This window comes from Electrophorus electricus, unplaced genomic scaffold, assembly GCF_041902795.1.
Source record: "Electrophorus electricus isolate QZ-2024a unplaced genomic scaffold, ASM4190279v1 Scaffold385, whole genome shotgun sequence".
NCBI classification, from domain to species: Eukaryota; Metazoa; Chordata; class Actinopteri; order Gymnotiformes; family Gymnotidae; genus Electrophorus; species Electrophorus electricus.
The window spans coordinates 1-23,388 of NW_027658677.1; the positions used below are offsets into that span (position 1 = coordinate 1).

At 41.2% G+C, this 23,388-nt stretch overlaps 2 protein-coding genes and 1 pseudogene across 4 annotated transcripts; 2 read left to right on the top strand and 1 right to left on the bottom strand.

Moving 5' to 3' along the window:
• The first annotated feature begins 114 nt into the window (after positions 1-114).
• On the top strand, positions 115-10,327 carry LOC145655889 (iron-responsive element-binding protein 2-like). The gene is made up of 19 exons (XM_081709351.1): positions 115-285; positions 506-742; positions 1,157-1,226; positions 1,375-1,558; positions 2,084-2,223; positions 2,445-2,616; positions 2,714-2,814; positions 3,034-3,150; positions 3,346-3,505; positions 3,689-3,824; positions 4,958-5,042; positions 5,133-5,289; positions 5,465-5,589; positions 6,120-6,224; positions 6,340-6,482; positions 7,398-7,545; positions 7,637-7,759; positions 7,931-8,116; positions 8,370-10,327. The coding sequence occupies exons 1-19, from the start codon at positions 161-163 to the stop codon at positions 8,481-8,483; spliced, it is 2,628 nt and encodes an 875-aa protein (XP_081565477.1). The 5' UTR covers positions 115-160; the 3' UTR covers positions 8,484-10,327.
• Positions 10,328-11,126: 799 nt separating this feature from the next.
• LOC113572016 (proteasome 20S subunit alpha 4) lies at positions 11,127-15,541 on the top strand. Of its 2 annotated transcripts, none has more exons than XM_027001271.2 (9): positions 11,127-11,249; positions 11,810-11,871; positions 11,978-12,020; positions 12,662-12,824; positions 13,366-13,443; positions 13,670-13,758; positions 13,874-14,004; positions 14,806-14,929; positions 15,274-15,541. In XM_027001271.2, the coding sequence occupies exons 2-9, from the start codon at positions 11,869-11,871 to the stop codon at positions 15,426-15,428; spliced, it is 786 nt and encodes a 261-aa protein (XP_026857072.1). In that variant the 5' UTR covers positions 11,127-11,249; positions 11,810-11,868; the 3' UTR covers positions 15,429-15,541. The 2 variants fall into 2 exon arrangements, with proteins under 2 accessions (XP_026857072.1, XP_035379687.1); XM_035523794.2 differs by lacking the exon at positions 11,127-11,249 and adding an exon at positions 11,303-11,322.
• A 1,852-nt stretch (positions 15,542-17,393) lies between these two features.
• LOC145655888 (ornithine decarboxylase antizyme 2-like) lies at positions 17,394-23,345 on the bottom strand (annotated as a pseudogene). Its single transcript, XR_014121747.1, has 4 exons — positions 21,683-23,345; positions 20,538-20,710; positions 19,777-19,862; positions 17,394-19,574 (listed from the first exon to the last, which is right to left on the bottom strand). The product of XR_014121747.1 is annotated as an ornithine decarboxylase antizyme 2-like (transcript).
• Between the last annotated feature and the right edge of the window lie 43 nt (positions 23,346-23,388).

The following is a 23,388-nucleotide window of genomic DNA, read 5'->3' on the forward strand; positions in this document are numbered from 1 at the left end:
CTCCATGCTCTGTGTGAACAGACCTCAATCCTATGTGAGCATTAGACCATGCTCAGTTTACAGCTTTTAAATCACCCCAACATTTATCTACTTATCTGTTACTGAACGTAAGACCAGTGCGATTCAGATCGATTTGCTTCCTCTCAGGGGCATCCCAGCTATGGTAGACTTGGCAGCCATGAGGGATGCTGTGGCCAAGAATGGAGTTGACCCCACGCTCATCAACCCCAAATGTCCTACTGACCTCATAGTAGATCATTCGTTACAGATCGACTTCAGCAAGTGGTAAAGCTCCTTAGCAGCTCAAATAGCACATGACTGTCATATGTACTTCCTAATGACTTAAGTGGTTTTCCTAATCCCATCCTTATATATAACATATAGCCTGTAATGATCACGTGATCATTTATAACCTGTACGTTTTTTTTTTTTATAATTGAACAATGTATTGCATGCACAATCTTACATCATTGACTTAGCTGGCTGTAATTGCTTGTTTCCTCAGTGCTATCCAGAATGCCCCAAACCCCGGTGGAGGTGATGTACAGGGGGCAGGCCCTCGTTCAGGCTCTGCCCGACCGTCCCCGCGGGGGCCTCAACTTGGCACTCAGTGTGGGAGCCGGCACGGAAGCTGTGCTAAAGGCTCCTGCAGCGACACCCCGTCCGGCTCCGGCAGACCCCCTGCAGTGCAGATCGAGAACACGCCACTTCTCTGCCCTTTCCACCTGCAGCCTGTCTCTGAGTAAGAATAGCGGGCTCTTAAAGCATGCTGGAGCTGCGGCGCCAGTGACTCTGATTATTTATCCCTGGCCGTAATTTTGTGCTCCTGCCATTGATCAGCTTGCTATGTTTAACTCTGTCACCTGGAGGATTTCAGTGGTTCCCCACTCCTTTTTTATGTAAAAGAACATTGTCTTCATCTTCTGCACAGTGTTTCCATGTAATTTGCTTCCTTCCTCTCGTAAAGCCCAGCGGAATAGTAAATGTTGTGTGTTTATAAATTAAACCTATGACCAACTGCTTGGGTATGTGAATATAGTATTCTGGAGAATGCAGAGGTGCTACACTTTCATATTTTGTGACTGAGTCGGTGTGATCCAGTGATGGAATTGACATGGGTTTATGTAGACTGTATTGTGACTCTGCATCCCCACAGGCAAGATACAGCACTCAGGAACCAGGAAATAGAGCTCATAAGAAACAAAGAAAGACTTCAGTTCTTCAAGGTCTATTCAAATTGCCTTTGATCTTAAATTACATAATCTTATATGTAGTCTAATGCTGATTTAATTTATCAGGGCTATTCATATTGGTTCATGAACAATACAATTTTTCATATAGTATTTAACAGTGAATCTGATTGCTTTTTCACAGTGGTGTTCTAAAGCATTCAAGAACGTGAGTGTGGTTCCTCCAGACATTGGGTCAGTGCACCAGGTCAATCTGGAGTATCTGTCTCAGGTAGTGCAGGAGGGTGAGGGCTTCATCTATCCTGACAGTGTAGTCGGCACAGACTCTCACACTACAATGATCAATGGCCTGGGTATACTCGGTTGGGGTGAGTAAAATGTTTTACACAAACTGCAATATTAAAAATTTGAATTAAACATTAGTTTTGTTGTTGGCATCATCAAAGCCCTCATTCCCAAGAAAGCTTTCAGTATCGCACTGATATGTACTTGGGTAATTTGTGTGTGTGTGTGTGTGTGTGTGCGTGCGTGTGCGTGCGTGCGCGCGTCATGGCCAAGTGGTCAGTGAGAGAGTGAATGAGAATTTCTCAAGTAATATCATTGGAGTGGTAAAATGCTTTTTAGTGGCAGTTTGTAATGCTCCTTGGATGAGTTGTTTTATGTGATCCTCTCGCCTAACACTGAAAACAGCCTCTACATGTTCAGCTTTGTACCTTAAGAAAGGGTTGTATGCCATGTGATTGGAACTGATGAAGGTGCATATTGTTGTCTTATGTTGCCTACCGAAAAAAGGCGCTGCTCTGCTCCTATATTCCCTGTCGCCATATCCATCTGTCTCTGTCTCTACCTTTTCCTCACCTACCTGCATTTTTGTCTGTCTGTCTGTCTCTCAGGTGTCGGAGGTATAGAGACAGAGGCAGTAATGCTCGGTCAGCCAGTCTCTCTGACTCTACCACAGGTGGTGGGATGTAAGCTAGTGGGATCCATCAGCACTCTGGCTACATCTATAGACATAGTTCTTTGTATTACAAAGGTACACAAAGCTTTTCACTGCACCTATATCCATCATCTTGCTGCATATTAAAGGTTTTGGAAACTGACTCTTCCCATTGTTGTGTGTAGATTAGATAACATTTTAATTTCTAGACTCGGGTGTCCCAGGACTGCTTTGCTCAGAGTGCCAGAAAGTCATGCTGCTTTCTGAATGCTGCTTTCGGGGAGCAAAACAATGCAGTACCATTTGTCTTTGTGCAGCACCTGCGGCAGGCTGGTATCGGCGGCAAGTTTGTGGAGTTTTTCGGTCCAGGCATGTCTCAGCTCTCCGCTGCAGACAGAACCACCATTGCTAACATGTGCCCTGAATACAATGCTACCATCAGCTTTTTCCCTGTGGATGACACCACACTCAAGCACTTTAAGCAGACCAGTAAGGACAGAACTAGGCTTGTTCAACATCTTCACAAAGGCTGGTGAAAAGCTGCATGTTTTATGCTGACTTTTTCTATTCTGTGCTTGTGCTTAAGATTTCACAGAAGAGAGACTTGAACTTTTGGAAGCTTATCTTAAAGCTGTGAAGCTCTTCCGGAGCTATGACGACCAGGCAGAAGACCCTCAATATTCTGAGGTAGGCCTATATAGTCATGTTTCCTACTTTTTCCATCAGTAGTTTAATGCTATTTATACCTATACAAACACCTAGCTTTAATTTCATCATTTGGATTGGTGGTACATTCACAGATATTGAAAATCTTTTATATTACATCACTGGGGTATGTATCGGATTATAAATGTAGCATATTGTAGGTTTGATATATATATATGCTGTCCCTGTGCACCTCTCCAGGTGATTGAAGTAAACCTGAGCTCTATTGTGCCCTACGTGAGTGGACCCAAACGGCCACAAGACCGGGTGCCTGTCACCTGCATGAAGGAGGACTTCCTCAACTGCCTCAATGAGAAGGCAAGTCATGAAGTACAGGAAGGGTAACAAGACCAAGAAAGGCACAGGGTTCCAGCTGGGCTTTGTCATTTTGATGCCAATTTAGAAATGCTTACGGGAGCTCTAGTGGACTCCACTGTGAAGTTTTGCCGTTATCACCAATAAATGTGGGCCAGGCACTTAAAGTGACATTGTTGTCTAATGTTTCTTAATCAGGTGGGTTTTAAAGGGTTCCACATTCCAAGTGAAAAGCAAGACACCGTAGTGCCGTTTCTGCACGAGGGCACCAAGTATACACTGTCCCATGGATCAGTGGTCATCGCGGCAGTCATCAGCTGCACCAACAACTGCAACCCCTCCGTCATGCTCACCGCAGGTCACAAAGCTAATGCCAGTTGACATGAGGAAGGATGAGCCGTCATCCTACACTGTCTCTCTGGGGGCATATTCAGATGCTATATTTAATATCTGACATCACATGTAATCAAGGTCTGTAATCTGTGGCTTTCTTTGTCTTATGATTACTCCCAGTGTGATGCAGGATTTGTTGTTCTGACAGGCCTCCTAGCGAAGAAAGCCGTGGAGGCAGGTCTTTCAGTGAAGCCCTACATCAGGACCAGCCTTGCTCCGGGCAGTGGCATGGTTACACACTACCTCAATGCCAGCGGAGTTCTTCCTTACCTCAGCAAACTTGGGTACACACACACGCACTATATTTATATTTATATATATATATATATATATATATATATATATATATATATATATATATATATATATTGTGTGTGTGTGTGTGTGTGTGTGTGTGTGTGTGTGTGTGTGTGTGTGTGTGTGTGTGTGTGTGTGTATGTGTGTCCAAAATGTAAAAAAATAAATAAATAAATGGTATCCCTCAAATTACATAATTAAGTTGATAAACCCACAGACACTCTGCCCACACGGAAACAGAGTGTGAAGTCTAGAATGTTATCCTTGCAAGTTACATTCTGGTTGGCTACATGCACAGCCATATGCGCCCTTCTGTGCATCACTTTGTGCTGGTTTGATATGAATCAAAGTTTTGTTGTTGCAGCTAAGTTGAGCCTTAGCAAATAGTTGCACATAGGCTCATGTTACTTTACTTTCATACCAAGATATATCCGTGGGACTGAAAAGGTTTGTGAAGTCTATGGTATCTCATCATTAAAACTAATTCAAGAGTTTTGCTTAAAGCAATTGATAGTAAGTAAGCGAGACTTCATTGCTTTATTGCCAATGGGCTATGGGAAATGCCCTATAGTTTGTGCATGGCCAGTTCTCTGTCAACAGCTACTAGGGTTTCTGAGTCATCTGTTTTTGTTAGTTGTGTGTCATCTTCTGCCAGTTATGGAAGATCAAATGAAATACACAGACAAAGGCATAGCTGTGGCGTACACTGGAAAAATGAGGAGATTGATGCCAACATTGCAAATGGGTGATTTTAACATTATATTTGGAACTGCTTGTGGGCACTAAAAAGTGGAGAAAAGTGCAACAGACATTTAGGGTGAATGCCTTATTAGACTGGCAGTCTGCATTTCCCAAGGAACTCAGGACTCCTTCTATAAGTCATACCAAAATAGAAGGCTAGTGATTTGGTGGTTTTGGGTGTCAATCATATTTAATTATTCTGCAGTAGTAGGTGGTTCTTTTGGTGAAGTGGTGAAAGGCACCAGACTCTAGGGAGTCTGATTAGTGGGAGACTAATAAACCCTAAAATAATGGTTTCCAGTTGTTTCACTCCCTGTCACCCCAGGTTGGCATTTTGCTATCTCAACTGTTCTTTACCAGTCATTTTGCTGTGTTCCAGTTTTGAGGTTATCGGTTATGGATGTGCCACCTGTGTAGGGAACACTGCACCTTTACCTCAGTCTGTGGTTGATGCCATCAAACAGGTGAGATTTGATTCTTCTTTTCTCTATTATGTCATGAACCATATCTAATTAGAACATGAAAATGTTAACCTGTTACTCTCTGCTTCTCAGGGTGATTTGGTAGCATGTGGAGTGTTGTCTGGTTCCAGGCACTTTGAAGGACGCCTCTGTGACTGTGTGCGTGCCAATTACCTAGCTTCACCCCCACTCGTGGTGGCATATGCCATCGCGGGCACAATTGGGATTGACTTTGAGAAAGAGCCTCTTGGTAAGACCTGGCACCCCTTCATGTATGTAGATTATTTTGGTTTTGGCACTAGTAAAGTTGAGTGTGTAGCACTTTAGCAAAAGCTATGAAAGCAATGTAGTTAAATTAAGAAATGATTACAGTAATGCAGAATTGGGTGAGTGTATTTCTGCCATGTGCTGTGCTGGATATGTAGGTGTGGGCGCAGATGGTACAGAACTGTTCCTGAAGGACTTGTGGCCATCTAAGGAAGAATTGCATCACGTAGAGGAGAACAATGTAGTCGCCTCAATATTCCGAGAGCTCAGAAGCAGGATGCAGGTAACAGAAAGGGGCCCTTAGCTGCCTTATGGTGGATCTGCTTTCTATTCAGTTCCAGGCCTGAGCTCTTCTGGAAGTCCCATTGGCTTGTTTTGACAGAGAAGCAGCTTTGTTTTGCATCTTATTTAAGGTGCAATCAAGTTCAAACAAAGTCTTAAACATTGGCCATTATGCATGTTTTTCATATTTACAAACTGGGTAAATGTATACCTATTTAAAAAGTTTGTAAATGTATATCTTGCATTATTGTTGTTTAGTACTCATAGATGGGTAAGGGTAAACACATTTATTATTTTTAATCTTTGGTATATTCTGTACATTGTAACTCAACTTCTACAAGGTAGAGCATATTTAGTCATTAAAAAAATACCTGCTGGCCAAATTACTATGAAAAAATAAGAGCACTTTCCAGCAAGTTAATAGAACCTTTGGACAAGTAGTGTCAATACAGGCAAAGTATTTTCATTTAGTGCCATTTTGTGATCTCTGAGATTTGTGGTTGAAGTGTAATGATCACCTTTCACTTTCAGAAAGGAAGTACGTTTTGGAACAGCATGGATGCTCCTGATGCTGTGCTTTTCCCTTGGGATCCCAAATCTACTTACATTCGTTGCCCTCCTTTTTTCAACAGACTTGTAAGTGATGGCACACCATATATAATTTACTCTCCAGAGTGTCTGTATATACCAATATCTGTGGAAGATTTTGCTGCAGAGTTCTGTAATTGAGCTCCTGTCCTGTCCTCCCCAGTCTAAGGAGGTATCTGGTCTTGGGTCAATCGAGAATGCTCACGCTCTTCTCTTTCTTGGGGACAAAGTCACCACTGATCACATCTCTCCTGCTGGCAGTATTGCACGTGTCAGTGCAGCTGCAAAGTACCTACAGAGCAAACGGTAAGAAACAAACCAGCAAAACCTTATTTGAAAAGTAAATTTTGGTGCTATTTTGAACTTATCGATAGTTGGACATTAAAACATTGGAAGTGTATTCATATAAATGAAATTGTAACTTTAAGGTATGTACATAGAATGTAAAGTTACATGGCCTTTTCAGGAAGGGCATCTAGTGATGGTGTGTACATACAGTGTAAAGGTATGTTGCCTATTCAGGCAGGGTTTCTGGTGGTATCTTCATCTGTTTATAGTTATTGAGTGGCATATTACAGCAGCCTAGTAAAATCTCTTTTAAAGTTTTTGTAGCGCACTAGTTCTCGTAACACTAGCGTTAGCTTTTGGAAATCTACTTTTCTAGATCTTCTCCCTTATGGAAAAGCGTGGTGAAACCAGAAACATAGACACACATCAGCTGTTTTGATTTGAGACAATTGTTGAATGAAGGCTTTTATATTCCATATCTTTATCTATATTCATGTGGAGATTTCAGTTTTTTCTAAGATCTGATCTGTTTGGCTTAACTGTTCACATTCATGTTTTCCTAAGTGGGGCATATCATAGTTCAGTGTGAGCAGACCTCTGGCCTCACTCTGAAATAGCAGTACATCACTCATTGCAAATATTATTTGTTGTGAAGGACCAAGCGTATCTTTGCTTAATGCTGAGGGTAGGGAGGTGAGAACGGGGCCAAAGGCATAGCTGTTGCTAGGGCTTGCAGTAGTGTGCAGACGTAAGCTAGGGGCCGATGTGGGAGAAGAGCCAACAGTGTTCTGGTAGGGGTATGGATTTCTGCAGCTTTCAGTTTCTTGTGTGAACTTAGTTTTTGATTGCTATTACTTTGAGGTCTTACTGGCACTTGAGCCATGTCATTTGGTTGTTTTTAATTGACCCATCATCTTTGCATTCTTCACCAAGCCTCACGCCCCGTGAGTTCAACTCTTACGGAGCACGGAGAGGAAATGATGCTGTGATGACTAGAGGAACTTTCGCCAGCATCAAACTTCAGAACCGACTCGTGGGCAAAACCGGCCCCAAAACCCTGCACATTCCATCTGGACAAATGGTGAGACCCAGCAGCCAACATTTGAGAGGCAAGTGTCGAGACCCTGCTCCACTGCATTTAACAGGCTGTGTTTATTCAACTCCTGTGTTAGATGGACGTGTTTGAGGCAGCAGAGCGCTACCAGAGAGACGGAGTTCCTCTCATCATCCTAGCAGGGAAGGAATATGGCTCAGGCAGCTCTCGGGACTGGGCAGCCAAGGGCCCTTACCTGCTGGTACATTTGCACCACCAGTAACACATGCAGACTAAACCATTCCCTCTTCCATGATGCTTAAGGATCTTATTTTAGACATTCTAGCACTTTAGAGCAGCAGTACAAAACGTTGCTATGGATTTTGTTGTTGTTTAAAACCATGGTTTTCACGCTGTATGTGTATGTTTGCAGGGCGTGCGTGCAGTGATCGCTGAGAGCTTTGCGAAAATGCATAAGAACCATCTGGTGAGCATGGGGATTGCTCCTCTCCAGTTCCTCCCTGGTCAGAGTGCTGACTCTTTGCAACTTTCTGGGAAGGAGAGGTTCTCCATCTCCATGCTGGAGCAGGTCAATACCCGGCAAGAGATAACCGTGCTGGTAGGCTACCTTGTTCTTTAACAGATGTGCAGTTGAATAAGATATTAGTTCAAATATAATTGTAATTACATAAAATGCATGGATGGTTTTTGTATCTCCATTTCCTGTTGATTTAACATTGCAAGTGCTGAAAAAAATCGATTTTTGCGTTACTGTAATCAGCTTTATATTCATTTTTAATTATTTATTGGTGTTAATGGGGTATGAATTAGTACCTAACAGAGTTGAAAGAATTAAATGTTTTGTGTTCCAGACCAGCACTGGAAAGAGCTTCAGCGTGGTGGCTCTGTTTGAGAACAAGATGGATGTGACCTTTTACAAGCATGGAGGCATCCTGAAATACGTGGCCCATAGTATGCTGCAGTAACCTCTCCAGCCTGCTTCATCACGACTGGAAAGTCATGTCCTGTGTTGCTCTCAGGAGCACAAGAAGATCCTAAGATAGTTTGCTGATCCCCAAGCAGACATACTGGTTGTAGAGCTATTGGTGGCCTGGCAACGGCTCTGGACTTTCAAGGTCCTGGACTCTGCTGTGCCTGTTTTCTGCTGTTCCTCCATCATCCCCTGACCCCCTACAGGGCAGCTTCTGGAGGATGTCTCTATCCTGCACTTAAGAAAATGTCTGCTGTTTGTTTCTCTATAGCCTGCAGACCCACAGTGATGTGAAAGGAATCCAGATTCCACACATTGTGCTAGAGTTCTAGAGCTTCCATTAACTAGCACAGTTTATGCTCTGATTTCCCAACTATGGCTGTGGTGCATGGTCCTTGGGATGTCTGTCTCTATGGGCATTTCTGTTTGCAGTGCCTGCTTAGCACGTCAGTGGGCTTAGTGTCGAAGTCCAAGGAACTGGTGCTAGGCTCTCACACAGGCTACATGATGTCCATGACTTGTTGGTGCTTCTCAAAGCGATACTTTTAGTCTTTACTTCTACTATTCTACTTGCAGGCAAATGGGTGGAGCTTACTTTTTGTTTCAGTGTTTTATTTTTTGTTTTGTTTACTTGTGGAAAAAAATTAATCTAGAGTGTATGAAGTCAAACACGATGCCTAACCTCACATATTCCCGCTTTTGTTTTTGTTCATACCTTTTTTTTCCTTTGTTTTTGTTTTGTTTTAATTCATCTATATGAAGGGGAAAGGACTATTTATTTTGATTCGATGCAGTTCAAACTTTTTCATTATCCATATGCGGAACCATTTCATCACTGATATTTGTAATGTAGTGTCGATGCCTAGATATAGTATCTACAATAAATGTGGTGTTTTCATTTTGTGGCATATTTTAAAAGCTGGCTTTTAGCTGAGTGGGAAGCAACCCTTGAGAATTAAGCTTAATCACTTTTCCTGTCTGTTTAAAAGGACAATAAGTGGGACTTTTCTGATTCTAATAGAGAAGTTGTCAAAAAGTGGGAATGCTACATGGTAATGAGAAGGGTTGACAATCAGGCTACTGTTAGACAACAACATATGATTAGAATTAGGACCCCCCCCCCCCCCCCCCAATGGATTTGTGGGTTTATACATGCCATGAGCAGGTGATCATTCACAGAAATGACTAGTATGTGAACATCCTTAATACTGGAAACAAAAACACTTTGCCTAAACAGCAAACATTTAGATGTAACAATCATACAATCATATAGGTGGAGATATCAAACAGTTTTGACTATCTGGAAAAATACCTGTCTTTAACAATCCCCCCCAAGTCAAACGTGGAAAATGCTTTATATAGTGATAAGATAGAAAGCCAGCTCTGTGAAGAATGTGGCATCATGGGTCACAGGACCAGGAGCAGAACATAAAAATGCTGCTTTAATTACCGAAACCAATAACCAAGTCTGTCACAGATATCCCAATGTTTTTATTATTGTCATTGAAGAATAGTTGTTCTGTTTCGGTACAGCTCTGTCAAAAATATTTGCCTTGAAAAGTGTGATCCTCACTGGATTCCATTGTCCATTTATGCATTTCACTCTGATACAAGGTTTAACATTTTTTCCTTTGCCCACAAATTGCTACTTTGTGTCCAACTTAAATGACAGTCTTGGTCTAGAGCAGTGATTGCTATATTGATAATGCTGTCTGTTGCATAAGGACAGTATGCAATCACATCTGCCTACTAAAAATGGGAGAAGAGATAAGGAAGTTACTCTTCTAGAATTGAAAGAAAATTTTGTTGTAAATAATTTTTAATAAACAACAAGAAGTATGTGGCATTTGTTACTTTTTGTCTCAACTTGTAAAACAACAGTAGATTTAAATTAAAGCTAAGGAAAAACCTTAGTTATGAGATATACATGAGATTTGTGTCCATAGTCCCTATGAAAATGGTAACACATGAAGGATATCAGTTATATAAAATAGAATATTGCACACACGCTCTTAAACAAAACTCAAATGGGTGAAAAAAAACTATAGAATTATTCTAATGTCCCAGGGGGTGGTAATGCTTATTTCAGTAGTTACCTGTACTAGAGGTGTGGCCAAACGTTTTGAGACTGACACAAATTTTGGTTTTCACAAAGTTCACCAAAGTTGTAACCAAGTGAACAAAACACTGAAATGTTAGGTCTGTGGTCAAGAAACTCCCCCAGATCTCAATCCCATTGAGAACCTGTGGTCAATCCTCAAAAAGAGGGTGGACAAACACACAGAAATTGTGATCAACTCCAAGCACTGATTAGGTAAGAATGGGTTGCCATCAGTCAAGATTTTGCCCAGAAGCTGATATCCAGCATGCCAAGGGGTATTGCAGAAGTCTTTAAAAAAGGGTCAATACTGTAAATATTAAGTATTTGCTTAAACTGGATGTATTTGTCAATAAAAGGTTTTTTTAAAAATAAAAATGAGATGCGTATAATTGTACTTCACTATACCATGTAAACATCTGACAAAGTGGTCTAAAAAATTGAGGCAGTAAACTTCGTGAAAACCAAAATTTGTGTCAGTCTCAAAACGTTTGGCCACTACTGTAAGGTTAATACACTAGCTTGTTTCCCCGGGACATCATCCTGTCCACTAGTCTGCGCTGTCGGCTCCCATCGTTTGAATACTGTTTTGATGCTTGCAAACGGTAGCTAACTTCATGAGCCGGCGGAACCTCCTGCAAGAAATAGACATCAACCGTAAAGGTACCAATATGTATATATATTTTTTATTAGCTCTAACAGGTTTGTCAATTGAGGAAATATTCAAAATATTGAGGTAAACTGGACTTGGTAATGAAAACGAGTTTAACTCTTCGCTGAATCAAGGAGCTAGTTACTTGCTGACAAACGAAAGTTGCTGCTTCATGCTCGCGTTTGCCTGCTTGGGAAACATCTGCTAGCTTGCTAGCTACATAGCTAGTTAGTACATATCAAGTTAGACGTTTTTGCTGCCCTTTTGTCCACGAAATGTGATTCCATTGACTATATATATTTAATATGTTACTTCTAAGCATAGTTTATGTAGCTAGCTATATTTCTAAATGTGGTATGAAAGGCCTGTGTTTGTAATGTCGTTGCTAGCTGGCTATGTTGTTTGAAATGCTATCTGATTTGTCAGCTAGCTACTTTCTGTTTCTCTGTGGATTACGCTAGCTATTTCTTGTTTATCTAGTGAAACTGAAAATTTGTCGTACGTTATTCTTATTATATTGTTTATCGTAATGTGTGTTTTATATACGTTGTCTCTTCTGTAATTGGTCCAGATAGCAAAGCTAAGAAGCTTCGTTTTTCTGTGTATGCAAGATTCATATAATAAGCCGCAATGGTGAGTAACTCTGGCCGTTATAGCCAGCATATCCAGTTGCTTCTGTTTACGCAGTTAATACTAATAAACTCTTTTCGCATTATTTTATGTAACAAACATTTTATAGTCTCGAAGATATGATTCAAGAACGACGATCTTCTCCCCTGAAGGTAATTATTATTTAGTAATATCTATTATTTGTGTTTTTTGCGTAATAGCCTAAATGTACCGATTGGTTCCCGAGCTATTTCCCAGGTGATTAGTCCTTCTTATTTTAGGATAGTGTTACCACAGAAATATATAGAGGTCCTTTATATCCCTTAGTTGCATTTTGTTTACAGATGATTTCACCCAACAATGAAAACTATATGACTACATATGAAGAACAAAAAAAAAAAAAGTAACTAACCAAAAAGGATTTCAGGGAAGTTCACTTGGTTTGATCATTTCAATGACGCTTCCCTGGGAACATCATTAACAACATTACTTTGAGTTTAGCAAATAGGTGTTCGATTATTCATATGTATTAGAGAATGGGAAAGGTACATTTTATGGTATCTTGTTTAATCTCTGGGGTAAGTGGACAACATTGCCCATAGCACACAGCTGCTTTCTCGTTTAGGTTTCACTGCCTTCAAAATACAATAACCTGTAAACATCCATGGTTCATTGTACTTATATATATTGAATATATATTCAGTGGTGTTTGTGTGTGCATGCATGCATGTGTCTCTTACAGCAATTTTTCTCTTTTAGGGTGGGGGGTGAAGATGTGAAAATTATGCTAAACAACTACTTCTGTCTCTAATAGGGCGTCTGTATCAGGTAGAATATGCTATGGAGGCTATTGGGCATGCTGGTACCTGTTTAGGTATTCTAGCCAATGATGGTGTGTTGCTGGCAGCAGAGAGGAGGAACATCCACAAACTGCTGGACGAGGTCTTCTTTTCAGAGAAGATCTACAAACTCAATGAGTAAGTGGGTCACACTGGTATGATTTTTTGGTTGCATGAAGTTCATTAAGTGATTCAGTGAGGTTCAGTAAATTATTTGTTTGTCTCACAGCAGAAAAAAATAAAAGATTTGTGAATGATGAAGACCAGATCTCAGTGCGTATTCCAGTAAACCTGTAGGATTCACAATACACAGAAAATTGTGTGTAGCTCTGCCACACCAATAGCTTTAGACTTGGTGTAGAATGAATTTTTTTTTCCCTCTTTACAGTTTTCTAATAGTGAGTGAAAATTTTGGTGGGTTTGTTTATTGGTCATGTTAGCGAAGAATTACTGCAACTTAATGTTAGTAATTAACTAATAGAGCACATCTTTTTGCCATGATACATGGCAAAATTACTGTAACTAAAGCATTAGTAGTAACTATCTAACAGCAGATCTTTTTGCATAATTATAATGCTTGCAGTGATGTGATCAGGCTTAGTAATGTTTGGAGGTAAATGGACGTTGGTAGGATTTAACCCAAAGTAATGAAAAATGTGTTGTTTGTTTTATGTTGCAGAGACATGGCATGCAGTGTAGCAGGAATCACATCTGATGCCAATGTCCTCACCAATGAACTCAGGCTAATTGCACAAAGGTATAATAAACCACAGTTAAAAGAAAAGAGAATGCTAAACCTACTTTGAAATTATGGGGTGACAGACCATCACCCTCTGAAGGAAGGATTGTGATGTGATGGGGATTGTCACTTCGAATGGTGAAATGGTGGTCAGGGCATGTGTTTATCGCCTGTAGGACCCGGGTTCAAGAGCCATGTTTTTGAGATAAGTTGCTTACTCATTGTACCCACTGTATGTGTACAGATATCTTCTCCAGTACCAGGAGCCTATTCCCTGTGAACAGCTGGTTACAGCCCTCTGTGACATCAAACAAGCCTACACACAGTTTGGAGGTGCCATAGCTTCACTGCACACTGTTTGACTCTGTTTTGTTTCACTTTTTGGAGCACAGAGTCACTCTTTCAAAGAATAATAACTGAATATCTATGCTTTTCTGTGTGTGTCTAGGAAAGCGTCCGTTTGGTGTGTCTCTGCTCTATATGGGCTGGGATAAGCACTATGGCTTCCAGCTGTACCAGAGTGACCCCAGCGGAAATTATGGAGGCTGGAAGGCTACCTGCATTGGCAACAACAGTGCAGTAGGTGTACTTTATCGAGCGCTGGAGCTTTTTAAATGGCAGTCTTTGGTGTACTACTGCTGTAGCTGAGCAGCTTTGTAGGGGAACAAAGTAAGCAAAGCGGGTGTATTCTTCAGGCTTCCAGTTGTTTACACCACTGTAAAACATTAATTCAGTCAAATTTGATCACATATACAGTGATGAAGTGGCCTTCACACTTAATGGAGGGGGGAAAAGTGTCAGTAGTCGCTGTAAACATGGGCTTTTCTCAGGATCTCAGCCTCTTGTGCAGTTGCTAAAGTTTCTGGGTGTGGCTTTTAAGAATGGTATATTGCAAAAGTTACCATTGGCTTATTTCTTTCTTTTTTTAAAGCAGCGAAATTTGTCATGTGATAAAGTTAACTGTTGCAGTTAATATGTAGGCAATAACTAGCATGTGGTGTGATATGTAATGTGTAGAGGTTTCTGTGTTGTTGTTTTTTTTTCTGCACTTAAATATTAATCCTGTACAGAATAAGCACTGTGTACCTACTACACTGTTATTTGACGTCTTGGCCTATAGAGGGTGTTGGAGCATTAGCAGCGTGTTCGAGAACATTCTCTGAGATCTATCCAATTTAATTTTCACCATGTTAATTCATTCAAAAACTTTTTTTTTGTCCACAAAACAAAATTACAGAAATAAATTAAGGCAAAAGATGGTTTTTTATTTTTTTTTTGCCTCCTTCACACAGTTTCATATTTACTGCACAGGGCTGTGCAGATAATTCTGGTCATTTTGTGAGTGAATGTATAGGCATGTTTCTGTGTTGTTTCTTGTAGGCTGCAGTATCAATGCTGAAGCAGGACTTTAAAGAGGGAGAGATGACTCTCTCCACTGCTCTCGCACTGGCCATCAAAGTGCTCAACAAGACCATGGATGTCAGCAAGCTCTCTGCAGAGAAAGGTGTGTATATGTCCCCTTGTGTGTCACTGGTACATGAGCAGTGCAAAAAACATGGATACCTTAAACTAGTTATTTGAGATGGGCTGTTACTAAAGTATGTCAGTGCATTATGCATTCAAAGGCCCTGTCTGAGTCCTGTGCCACAAGCATTAAAGTTGCAGCCTTTGTTTACCCATCCTGAATAAACCTGGTAAAACAGCCACAGCATGAGTTTTCTGTTGTCCTTAGTATAACGATAGTGGTTTGTAGTTATTTGTAGTGCATTTTTAATACTTTGCAGATTCTGCAATTTTCCTTCTGTACCTTTCTATGCCTAATGCCATGTCCCACTTGTGTTGGTCTAGTTGAGATTGCCACGTTGACACGAGAGAACGGTAAGACCAGAATCAAGGTCCTAAAACAGAAAGAGGTTGAAGAGTTGATCAAGAAGCATGAAGCAGAGGAGGCCAAAGCAGAGAAAGACAAAAAAGAGAAGGAGCAGAAAGAAAAAGAAAAATAAGAAACCTGCACTTCCTTTTATAGAAAATATTACAAAGGTTTGGATACATAGTGTACCACTCTGTCTGTCTGTATGTCTAATGTTTTCTTTAATAAATACAACAGTGACAAGTCTGGCTGGGTCATTGGTGCTCTAAATGCAACACAATGGTTAAAGGGAAAGTTCTAGAAATGGCCATTAAGCACTACTATAAAACCACATTATAATGGGACAGGGGAAGCAGCATTCAGTGAATCTGCTGAATCTGATTTTAAATAATAGATCAAATATAAATACATTTCTCTGGAAGCCTGTCTGCCCCCGATGCAGTGGATCTTTTGTCTAATAAAGTTTGTCCGGCTGTATGATACATACCGTACCATACATGAGTGAGTATGTATGTTTGTGTTGATGTTTCTAAACCAGTGGTTGTCTGGACTGGGAGCAGGAGTTACTGCTCTAGACCAGTATCTACGCAAATGTTCTAGCTGAAGAGTTTTACACACGGCTGAAAGCCAGAATCAGATCAGGAAAGATGGTCAAAGCCCGATCGGTACCTTGAGTACTTAAAACCTCAAGTATGACTCAGCTTGAAATACCATGCTTCGGGTCTAACAGAAGACAAGCATCAAGACTATATTCTGTCCTGGCTCCAAGATGGTGGGATGAACTCCCATTTGTTTGGACAGCAGAGTCCCTTGCAGACTGAAGACCCATCTATTCCTGGAATATTTAAATGACAACTGACCTTGCTCCCATATTGACTGACTAAATTAATACTTATTCTAGAGTATTGTTTATTACACTGATGTTAACAAACTCTAGCACTTTATACTTATTAAGAGACATATATTTTGTACTTCTAGGCATCAGCAGTGATCCCTGTATTTCTACAGTATTCTAAATCATTTGTATATTGGACTCCAACCTGCTGTTCTGGCTAGGACGTACTCTGAGTAAATGACAAAGCGCTTTTGTAAGTCGCTCTGGATAAGAGTGCTAAATGCCATAAATGTAAATGCAAATATAAATGAGAAATGTCTGAAGTTGTGCAGGGTTGTTTGGGATGCAGTTGTAGTGGAGATGGCTCACAGACTTGGACTAGCTCTAATTACAACAGGACACTCAGCACAGCAAAGCAACCTACCTCACAAACATTCTGAGAAATATGACTTTCATAAGGTACTTGCCACAAGCTGAAATCTGTTAGATAAGGTTAGTGTCAGATTAATGTCAGAAGTAGCTCTGTCTCTGTTCTTGGATTTTGAAAAAAAAAATTTATTACAAAGCCACAGCAAGAATTCTTATGCAATTAGCATCAAAGTTTGCACAGTATCCCAGCAACACAGTTTTATGAAGCTGAGTATGTTTTATTTGGAAGAAATACCTCCAAGTTCTTTGTGATGTAACCACTAATTGCTATGAAATGATGAATTGTAGTGAATGTTAAACACATGACTTCATTAGAAGAGCAGCTGGTCAGGCCACCTCCCCGCCTGGAAACGGGGTCAAGTCACGTATGCTCTGTAATGAGCAACAGCGCTTGCAAGGTTAAGTACTTGAATGAGACTGTAAGGCATTCGTCACAGTTATGTTCGCTTTGGCGCTCCTAAAATAGCAAGAAAGATCAGTGGCCCTGGCATTACGCCAAAGTTCTCTATGATCTGATTGGATGGATTCATTGCCTCCCTGCCTGGAGATTGGAGAATGCGTCACAGCACCCAGGGAGCAGACACTGTTCTGCAGTACTGTCCATACATGCTTGCTGCTACAAGAAGAATATCTGTCCATCATAGTCACATTTTTTTGACAAATACAATACTTTGACACAGAACTATTTAGAATATCCGTAGGAATCTTCGTTCAATTTGAACGTGTCTAGTCAGCAACAGAGATAACCAAAATATGCAAAAATCAGTATGTACAGCTATTATGATTGAAAAGGTAATTTTTATATTATTGGGAAAGAATTCCATGGCTACTTGGTTCACATTTTACATTTTATTCAGACAAAGAAAAAGTTCAAGGTATACAAGTATGGATTGTCTTTAAATGATTCTTTTTTTTTTTTTTACTGTAAACAAAATCCTAAACTACAAAAGAATCAAGCTAGACAAAAATAAAATCGATTGATCCAGATTGTCAAAAATAAAATCTCAGAAGATGGAAAAAAATCTAACAGCTTATTGTCATGGCTCAAAAGTAACTATGGAAACAAGATTATATATATACATGCAGAACTTAAAGCCCCCAGAAGTTGTGCACCCAAAGATGGAGTCCAAATGCAGCTCACACTTGGCTTCCACAGGCATGATCATGTTCAGTTCCAGCTATGGGGAATGTATTTCGATTCTTCTGTTTGTAGTTTGTCCTGACTGTGCTAGCTCAGCCTTTAGCTTAAAAGGTGTTACTACAGTGATAACTGTAATGTTCCTAGAGTAATCATGTTTTGAAGTGAAAATGCTTGAGTTTTGAGTGGGGACCATTTTCTTTGGCAATTTTGTCAAGTTCACTAAATGCACAAGACATCTTAAAAGTGTGGGTTGCATCTCTTGGTGATGTACCCTGAATGCACATGTTTGTGTTACATGTGTGTAGCTAAAGTGCTCATGTCAACGGCCCTTTTCCTGCGAGTGAGCAGGGCCGCTCTTAGCTAAACCTACTGGTTTGGTTTAGGAAGGTGAAGAACATCGGGAGACAATCATCATGTCAAACGTTTTATAAGACTGGTGTGGATCAACAGTCTGCTTTCAGTTTTAGTCTCCATGAGGGACTGGTGTAGAAAACAGCCCAGTTAAAAGGCCAGTAGAATGACAAAACACAAGGGACAAGGCATGAGTTCGAGTAGCATCCTCACTGAGTCCAAGCCCACCCTCATCTTTTTCTCGTCAGGACAAGTGACTAAACTTCATGTTGGTTGCATGTAGTATGACAGAATTACCTTAACTCCATCCTCAGGAGCTTCTGTAGAGTCTGTACACAAACTTGAACTGAGATCAGCTCAGGCCCTACTTGATTCTATTCTCAGCTACCTCAAGCTGAACGGATTCTAGAGTCATCTTTAGGCCAAGCTGGAACGCTGCGCGTCTAGGCCTCAGAGTCCTCCCTGCAGCTCACCAGGCTCGTCAATGAATAATTCAGGTCATTAGCCTTGCTTTAGAATTGTGCTGACGAACTGAATCATGTGAGAGAATACGTCACTGGTGCCAAGAGCTTCGACCTCTCCTGCTAGCTTCTACCATTCAACACCATGGTCTATGTTTATCAACTTGCGGGTTTTGCCCTTTACTTCCCAATGCTGGCCATTATGTGAGCTAAGGAAACCTGACCTTATATCTTTTCAGTCGGCCATGCCTGATCAATATGGACCCAGAACACTGTCATGAACTGGCACAAATATAACTAGTGACCTCATGCTTCCTTTTTCCAATGACAGCAGAGATGTGAAAGAGCCCTGCAGTGCACAATAAGGAATGGTGGACAACAACATGAGGAGATAAGGACTGCTAAACACTACAAAAAAAAAAAAAAAAAACAACAAAAAAAAAACAAAACAGAAAGAAATCATTCCTGTGTTGTACTACCACCCTGAAGCAAACACCATACTGGGGAATGGCTTGCATTGTCCTTCCCTTATACAATTCCCCATTAACAATGTCCCATATAAAGCAGAGTATATATATATAAAAAGAGTACAGACCTTTTGGTATTCGGTGCAAACTAACAGAGGACATGTTGCATGTCTCTTTTAGCACCAACCAACCCCCAGCTGAAAAACAAAAACAGACAGGAATAGGAACCAATCAGTGAGATGATAAAGAAGACTGAACCAATCAGGGACTCAGTCAGTTCTCATTCCTCCTCTATCTTCATTCCTACTTCTCCATACCCCACTTAAGTCAGTTTTTGGTGAGGAGGTACAGGAGGGGTGGGGTGGGAACACAGTGCTAAGTAGTAGAGGAGGATGAGAAGAGCTGGAAGGCATAGTGGGGAGAGAGAGGGTGGGTGCTTTAAAGAGCCAGACAGCAACTGGAAGTCATTCCTCATCAGAACTGCTGTCGTCCATGGAGTAGACCATGAAGAAGAGATCAGGTCGGGCCGGCACCAGAGGGTGGCCAGGTTTCACCATCTCAAAACCCATGTAGTGAAAGGTCTTTGTGATGGACACTGCAAGGAACACAAAGAACATGCCAGTCGTTCAGCCAAACACAGAACAAATAATGCTTAGATTAAGAGTAGGTAAGAAAATACAAAGGATACTATTAGAAGGAAAGGCAAAATGAAAGCACCACATCAGACCAGTTCTGCAAGCGAACTCAGAGTTTATTATTTCTAGATTGAGAGTGCTAATAGTACAAGTATCTCATACATCGATCCTCCCTGGTCTTGTAGAACCACACAAACACGTAGCTGACTTTCAGTCTCTCCTCAGCGAACTCCAGCAGACTTGTAAGCCTGTAGCACAAAAGAGACATTATGATGAGGCACCCACGTTTACACCAGTGACCTGAATGGTAATGCAAGGCAGCTGCAGCAGAGCTAAAACACCACCAACACCAGCACCAACACCCCCCGCCACCTTGCCCAGAGCACAACGCTCACGCTGCAGCCATCAAAGGTGATTCTCAAACACACTGAACAACTGCTGGCTATGCAACCGGCCTTCTAATGAGCGCAACCTCTTTAGCTAGTATTTATATTCATGGAAGAGGGTGAGCTGCAGTAATATTGTGATTCATATGGCTGGTGGGAGCTGCAACCTTAACACTGGGTGCATGCTCCCCTGTACAGCCCCAGGCTAGCACTCTAAAGCTTATGTACTCTTAGTCATTTATCCATTCACAATCACTGATTATGGACATGGCCTGACCTTTACAAGCAAGCGAGCAACAAGGGTAGAACGCAGTGTCAGCCATGCTAGAAATCTCAATATTAGTACAGATCAGTGCATTAGTACCTGCATATACAATGTCAGTAAACACTCCCTAAATATTTATTTACACTTAAAGCAAATGTCCATTATGATTGAAACTGGTCTGCATGTTAGTGTGAATTCATGGCTTTAGCGAGGCAGTGGCAGGAAGCCCAGTGTTGAGGCATGCTCCTGGCTCACTGCGGGGTCCTGCGCACCCTTCTTTGCTGCCATCTGGCAGAGCTCCGCTGGGGATCTCCAGGTAGAGGCAGTCAGCCGCCAGCACAGTCTCCCAGCAGGAGAAACGACGCTCACTCAGCTGGTATTGGAAGTGCAGGATAGGGGGCGTTCCGCTCGCTGGCCCTGCCTGAGTCACGGTCAACCTGTCATCCTGAAAGGGGACAGTGACAGTTCAGCAGCAGGTGGATGAATGTCTACAAGAGTCCTTCCCCCGTACATGCATACATGTCTACTTTTAGGCTTATCTGCAGAAAAAGCTTTGTGTGTGTGTGTGTGTGTGTGTGTATATATATATATATATATATATATATATATATATATAATATTATATATATATATATATATAATATTATATATATATATATATATAATATTATATATATATATATATATAATATTATATATATATATATATATATATATATATATATATATATAAATATATATATATATATATATATAATATTATATATATATATATATATATATATATATATATAAATATATATATATATATATATATATATATATAAATATATATATATATATATATATATATATATATATATATAAATAAAAATAAACATCTTCACTATATCAAAAGCATCAAAAGATCATCGGTCCTATTTGTTTCACCATATAAAATTATTCTAATCTGAATTAAATGGAGCCCATGTTCAGTGTCCATGCAAAGTCCATAAACTTGGCTCTCAACAACCAACATCAGGTTTAGCATGCCCAATGCACTATAAATAAAAACAGCAGAATTTGTGTCAAGTACAAACAGTGTGGGACACACTGAATAACACTTAAAACAATGCAGTTAAAACAAAGTGCAGTAGAGGAGGAAGAGAAAAACTCAGTCTATTGAGTAACAACGGTTACAACCAATATTACTGATTACAAATGGCGCTACACAGTAAACATTTGGAGGACTCACAGTGTGTTCTACAAGCATGGTGACCAATCATATATTCTTCTGTGACTGTTCTGTGAAAACCCCTATGCAGTGTATTGTGACTGCTCTCTTGGCAGACACACATCAGGCAAAACTCACTAAATTTCCGCCTGTCCACGTGTGTTCCTGTCTGCAGCAGCGCGGGTAGGCACACGGTTGGCTCACCTTGTGCAGTGGCACACTGAGAGAGAGATCCCTTCCGGTCCCTCGCCCACCCGGGATCTTCGTTAGTGGGTGAGGGGCATCAGGAGCACCACAGAGGCCCTGGAGCCTGCTGCCTGGAGCAGTGCACACTGGAGTCAACCAGACAAGAGCTAGAGAGAGAGAGAGACCCATCGATGAAAGCAATACTTAAGGTGGTACATGTTTGATAAGATGCCTGGCCTATCTGTTGTGACGGCACACCCACAGTCATGCATTTTGCCATATTATGGAGTGTTCCAGGTGATGTCCCGGGTGAGGTTGTGGAAAGGTGTTCTCCTTCAGCAGGGTCCCACTGCTGCCCCACCTCTCACCTCCAGCACAACACTTCTCTGCACCCCCAAACGCTGCCCCCCTCCTAGTCACTCTTCCATGCCTTATCAGGACTTCTCACACCCTGCAAAGTGCCACACCATGTTCAGAGTGTGAAGAGTATTGTCCAGGCTGCTGCTATCGTGCCAGTACAGCACAACAGCATTAGCAGTGGGGCCTCTGATAAGTAGGTGAGAGAGTTTTTAAATCATACTTGTATGAACATGCTGAATACATTTGAAAGTGCAGAGACGGAACGTGAGATGCTGGATACGGGCTAATATGCTGGGAAGGAACTTGTCCAACCCTGACATAGACTCAGAATCAAATACCAGAATCACAGCACCGAATGTATGTGACACGCTGTAGAATCAACACTGCTCCAGAGACAGCTCTGTTAACTTCAAGCGCATTGCTCATGCATAATGTGGACAGTACTAATCTGTTTCCAGTTCAGCTGGGACCCAAATGATGTGTCAGTCAGGTGCTAAGAGGAAGTGAGAACAGAGTGCTGGTGTTCAGTTGGGATCCACATATTGCAAAAGAGCGCGTGATCCATAAACACATCTCTAAATAGCAGCACTGGTGGTTTGGGTTACAGCTCTGGGTTTCAGAGTTAGTAATAATAGTTATCAGAGTCTCCTTCACAGAAGAGAGAAACAGGGTCACATTCTCTAAAAGTCACATAGCCTGCAGCCAAGGAGTGACATGTGCTTGAAGCGCAGTGCACTTTGAATATCACCACACGGTCTTGGATGAAAATCTGTTTAATCAGTAAGCAAAGCTACCGCAACTAACCCCACTCATTATCTTATGAGGTGCATCAGAAGCATAAGCGCATGTTGTCCTCTAAGCAAAGTCTCCAAGAATTTATTGTATACAGAAACAGCAACTGAAGCTTCGCCAGTAAATAGGCTCCGTCTCAGCTGCCTGAGGGATGCCAAATTTGGTCAGGCTCTGAGCAGCCTTCTCAAGAGCAGTGTGCAGAAAATGAGGAAAACAATCCTTAAGACGTCGGTGCTTGTTTTGGTCGTGTGAGGGCCAGATCGCTCTGCAACCGAGGGAAGGGAGGAGCCGTGCCTCTGCTGCCCTGGCAACCGGACAGGTAGTCAGGGTGACCCAATCTGCATAGAGTCCACATCAAAGCTGGGGGAGACAAGGTTGATGATGCAGAAAACAAACTCATTAGGCTACACGGCAACTCCCTGCCTTATCAAATAGCTGAGGAGCCAACCTCTGCCTCTGCCATCACGCCTCTGCAGTCTTTAGAAAAAGCAATACTGCACATATGCGCAAATCATTCTGGTTCAAAACACACTTACTTACTCGCCATGGTGACGCCTTTCAAGAGACTGAAC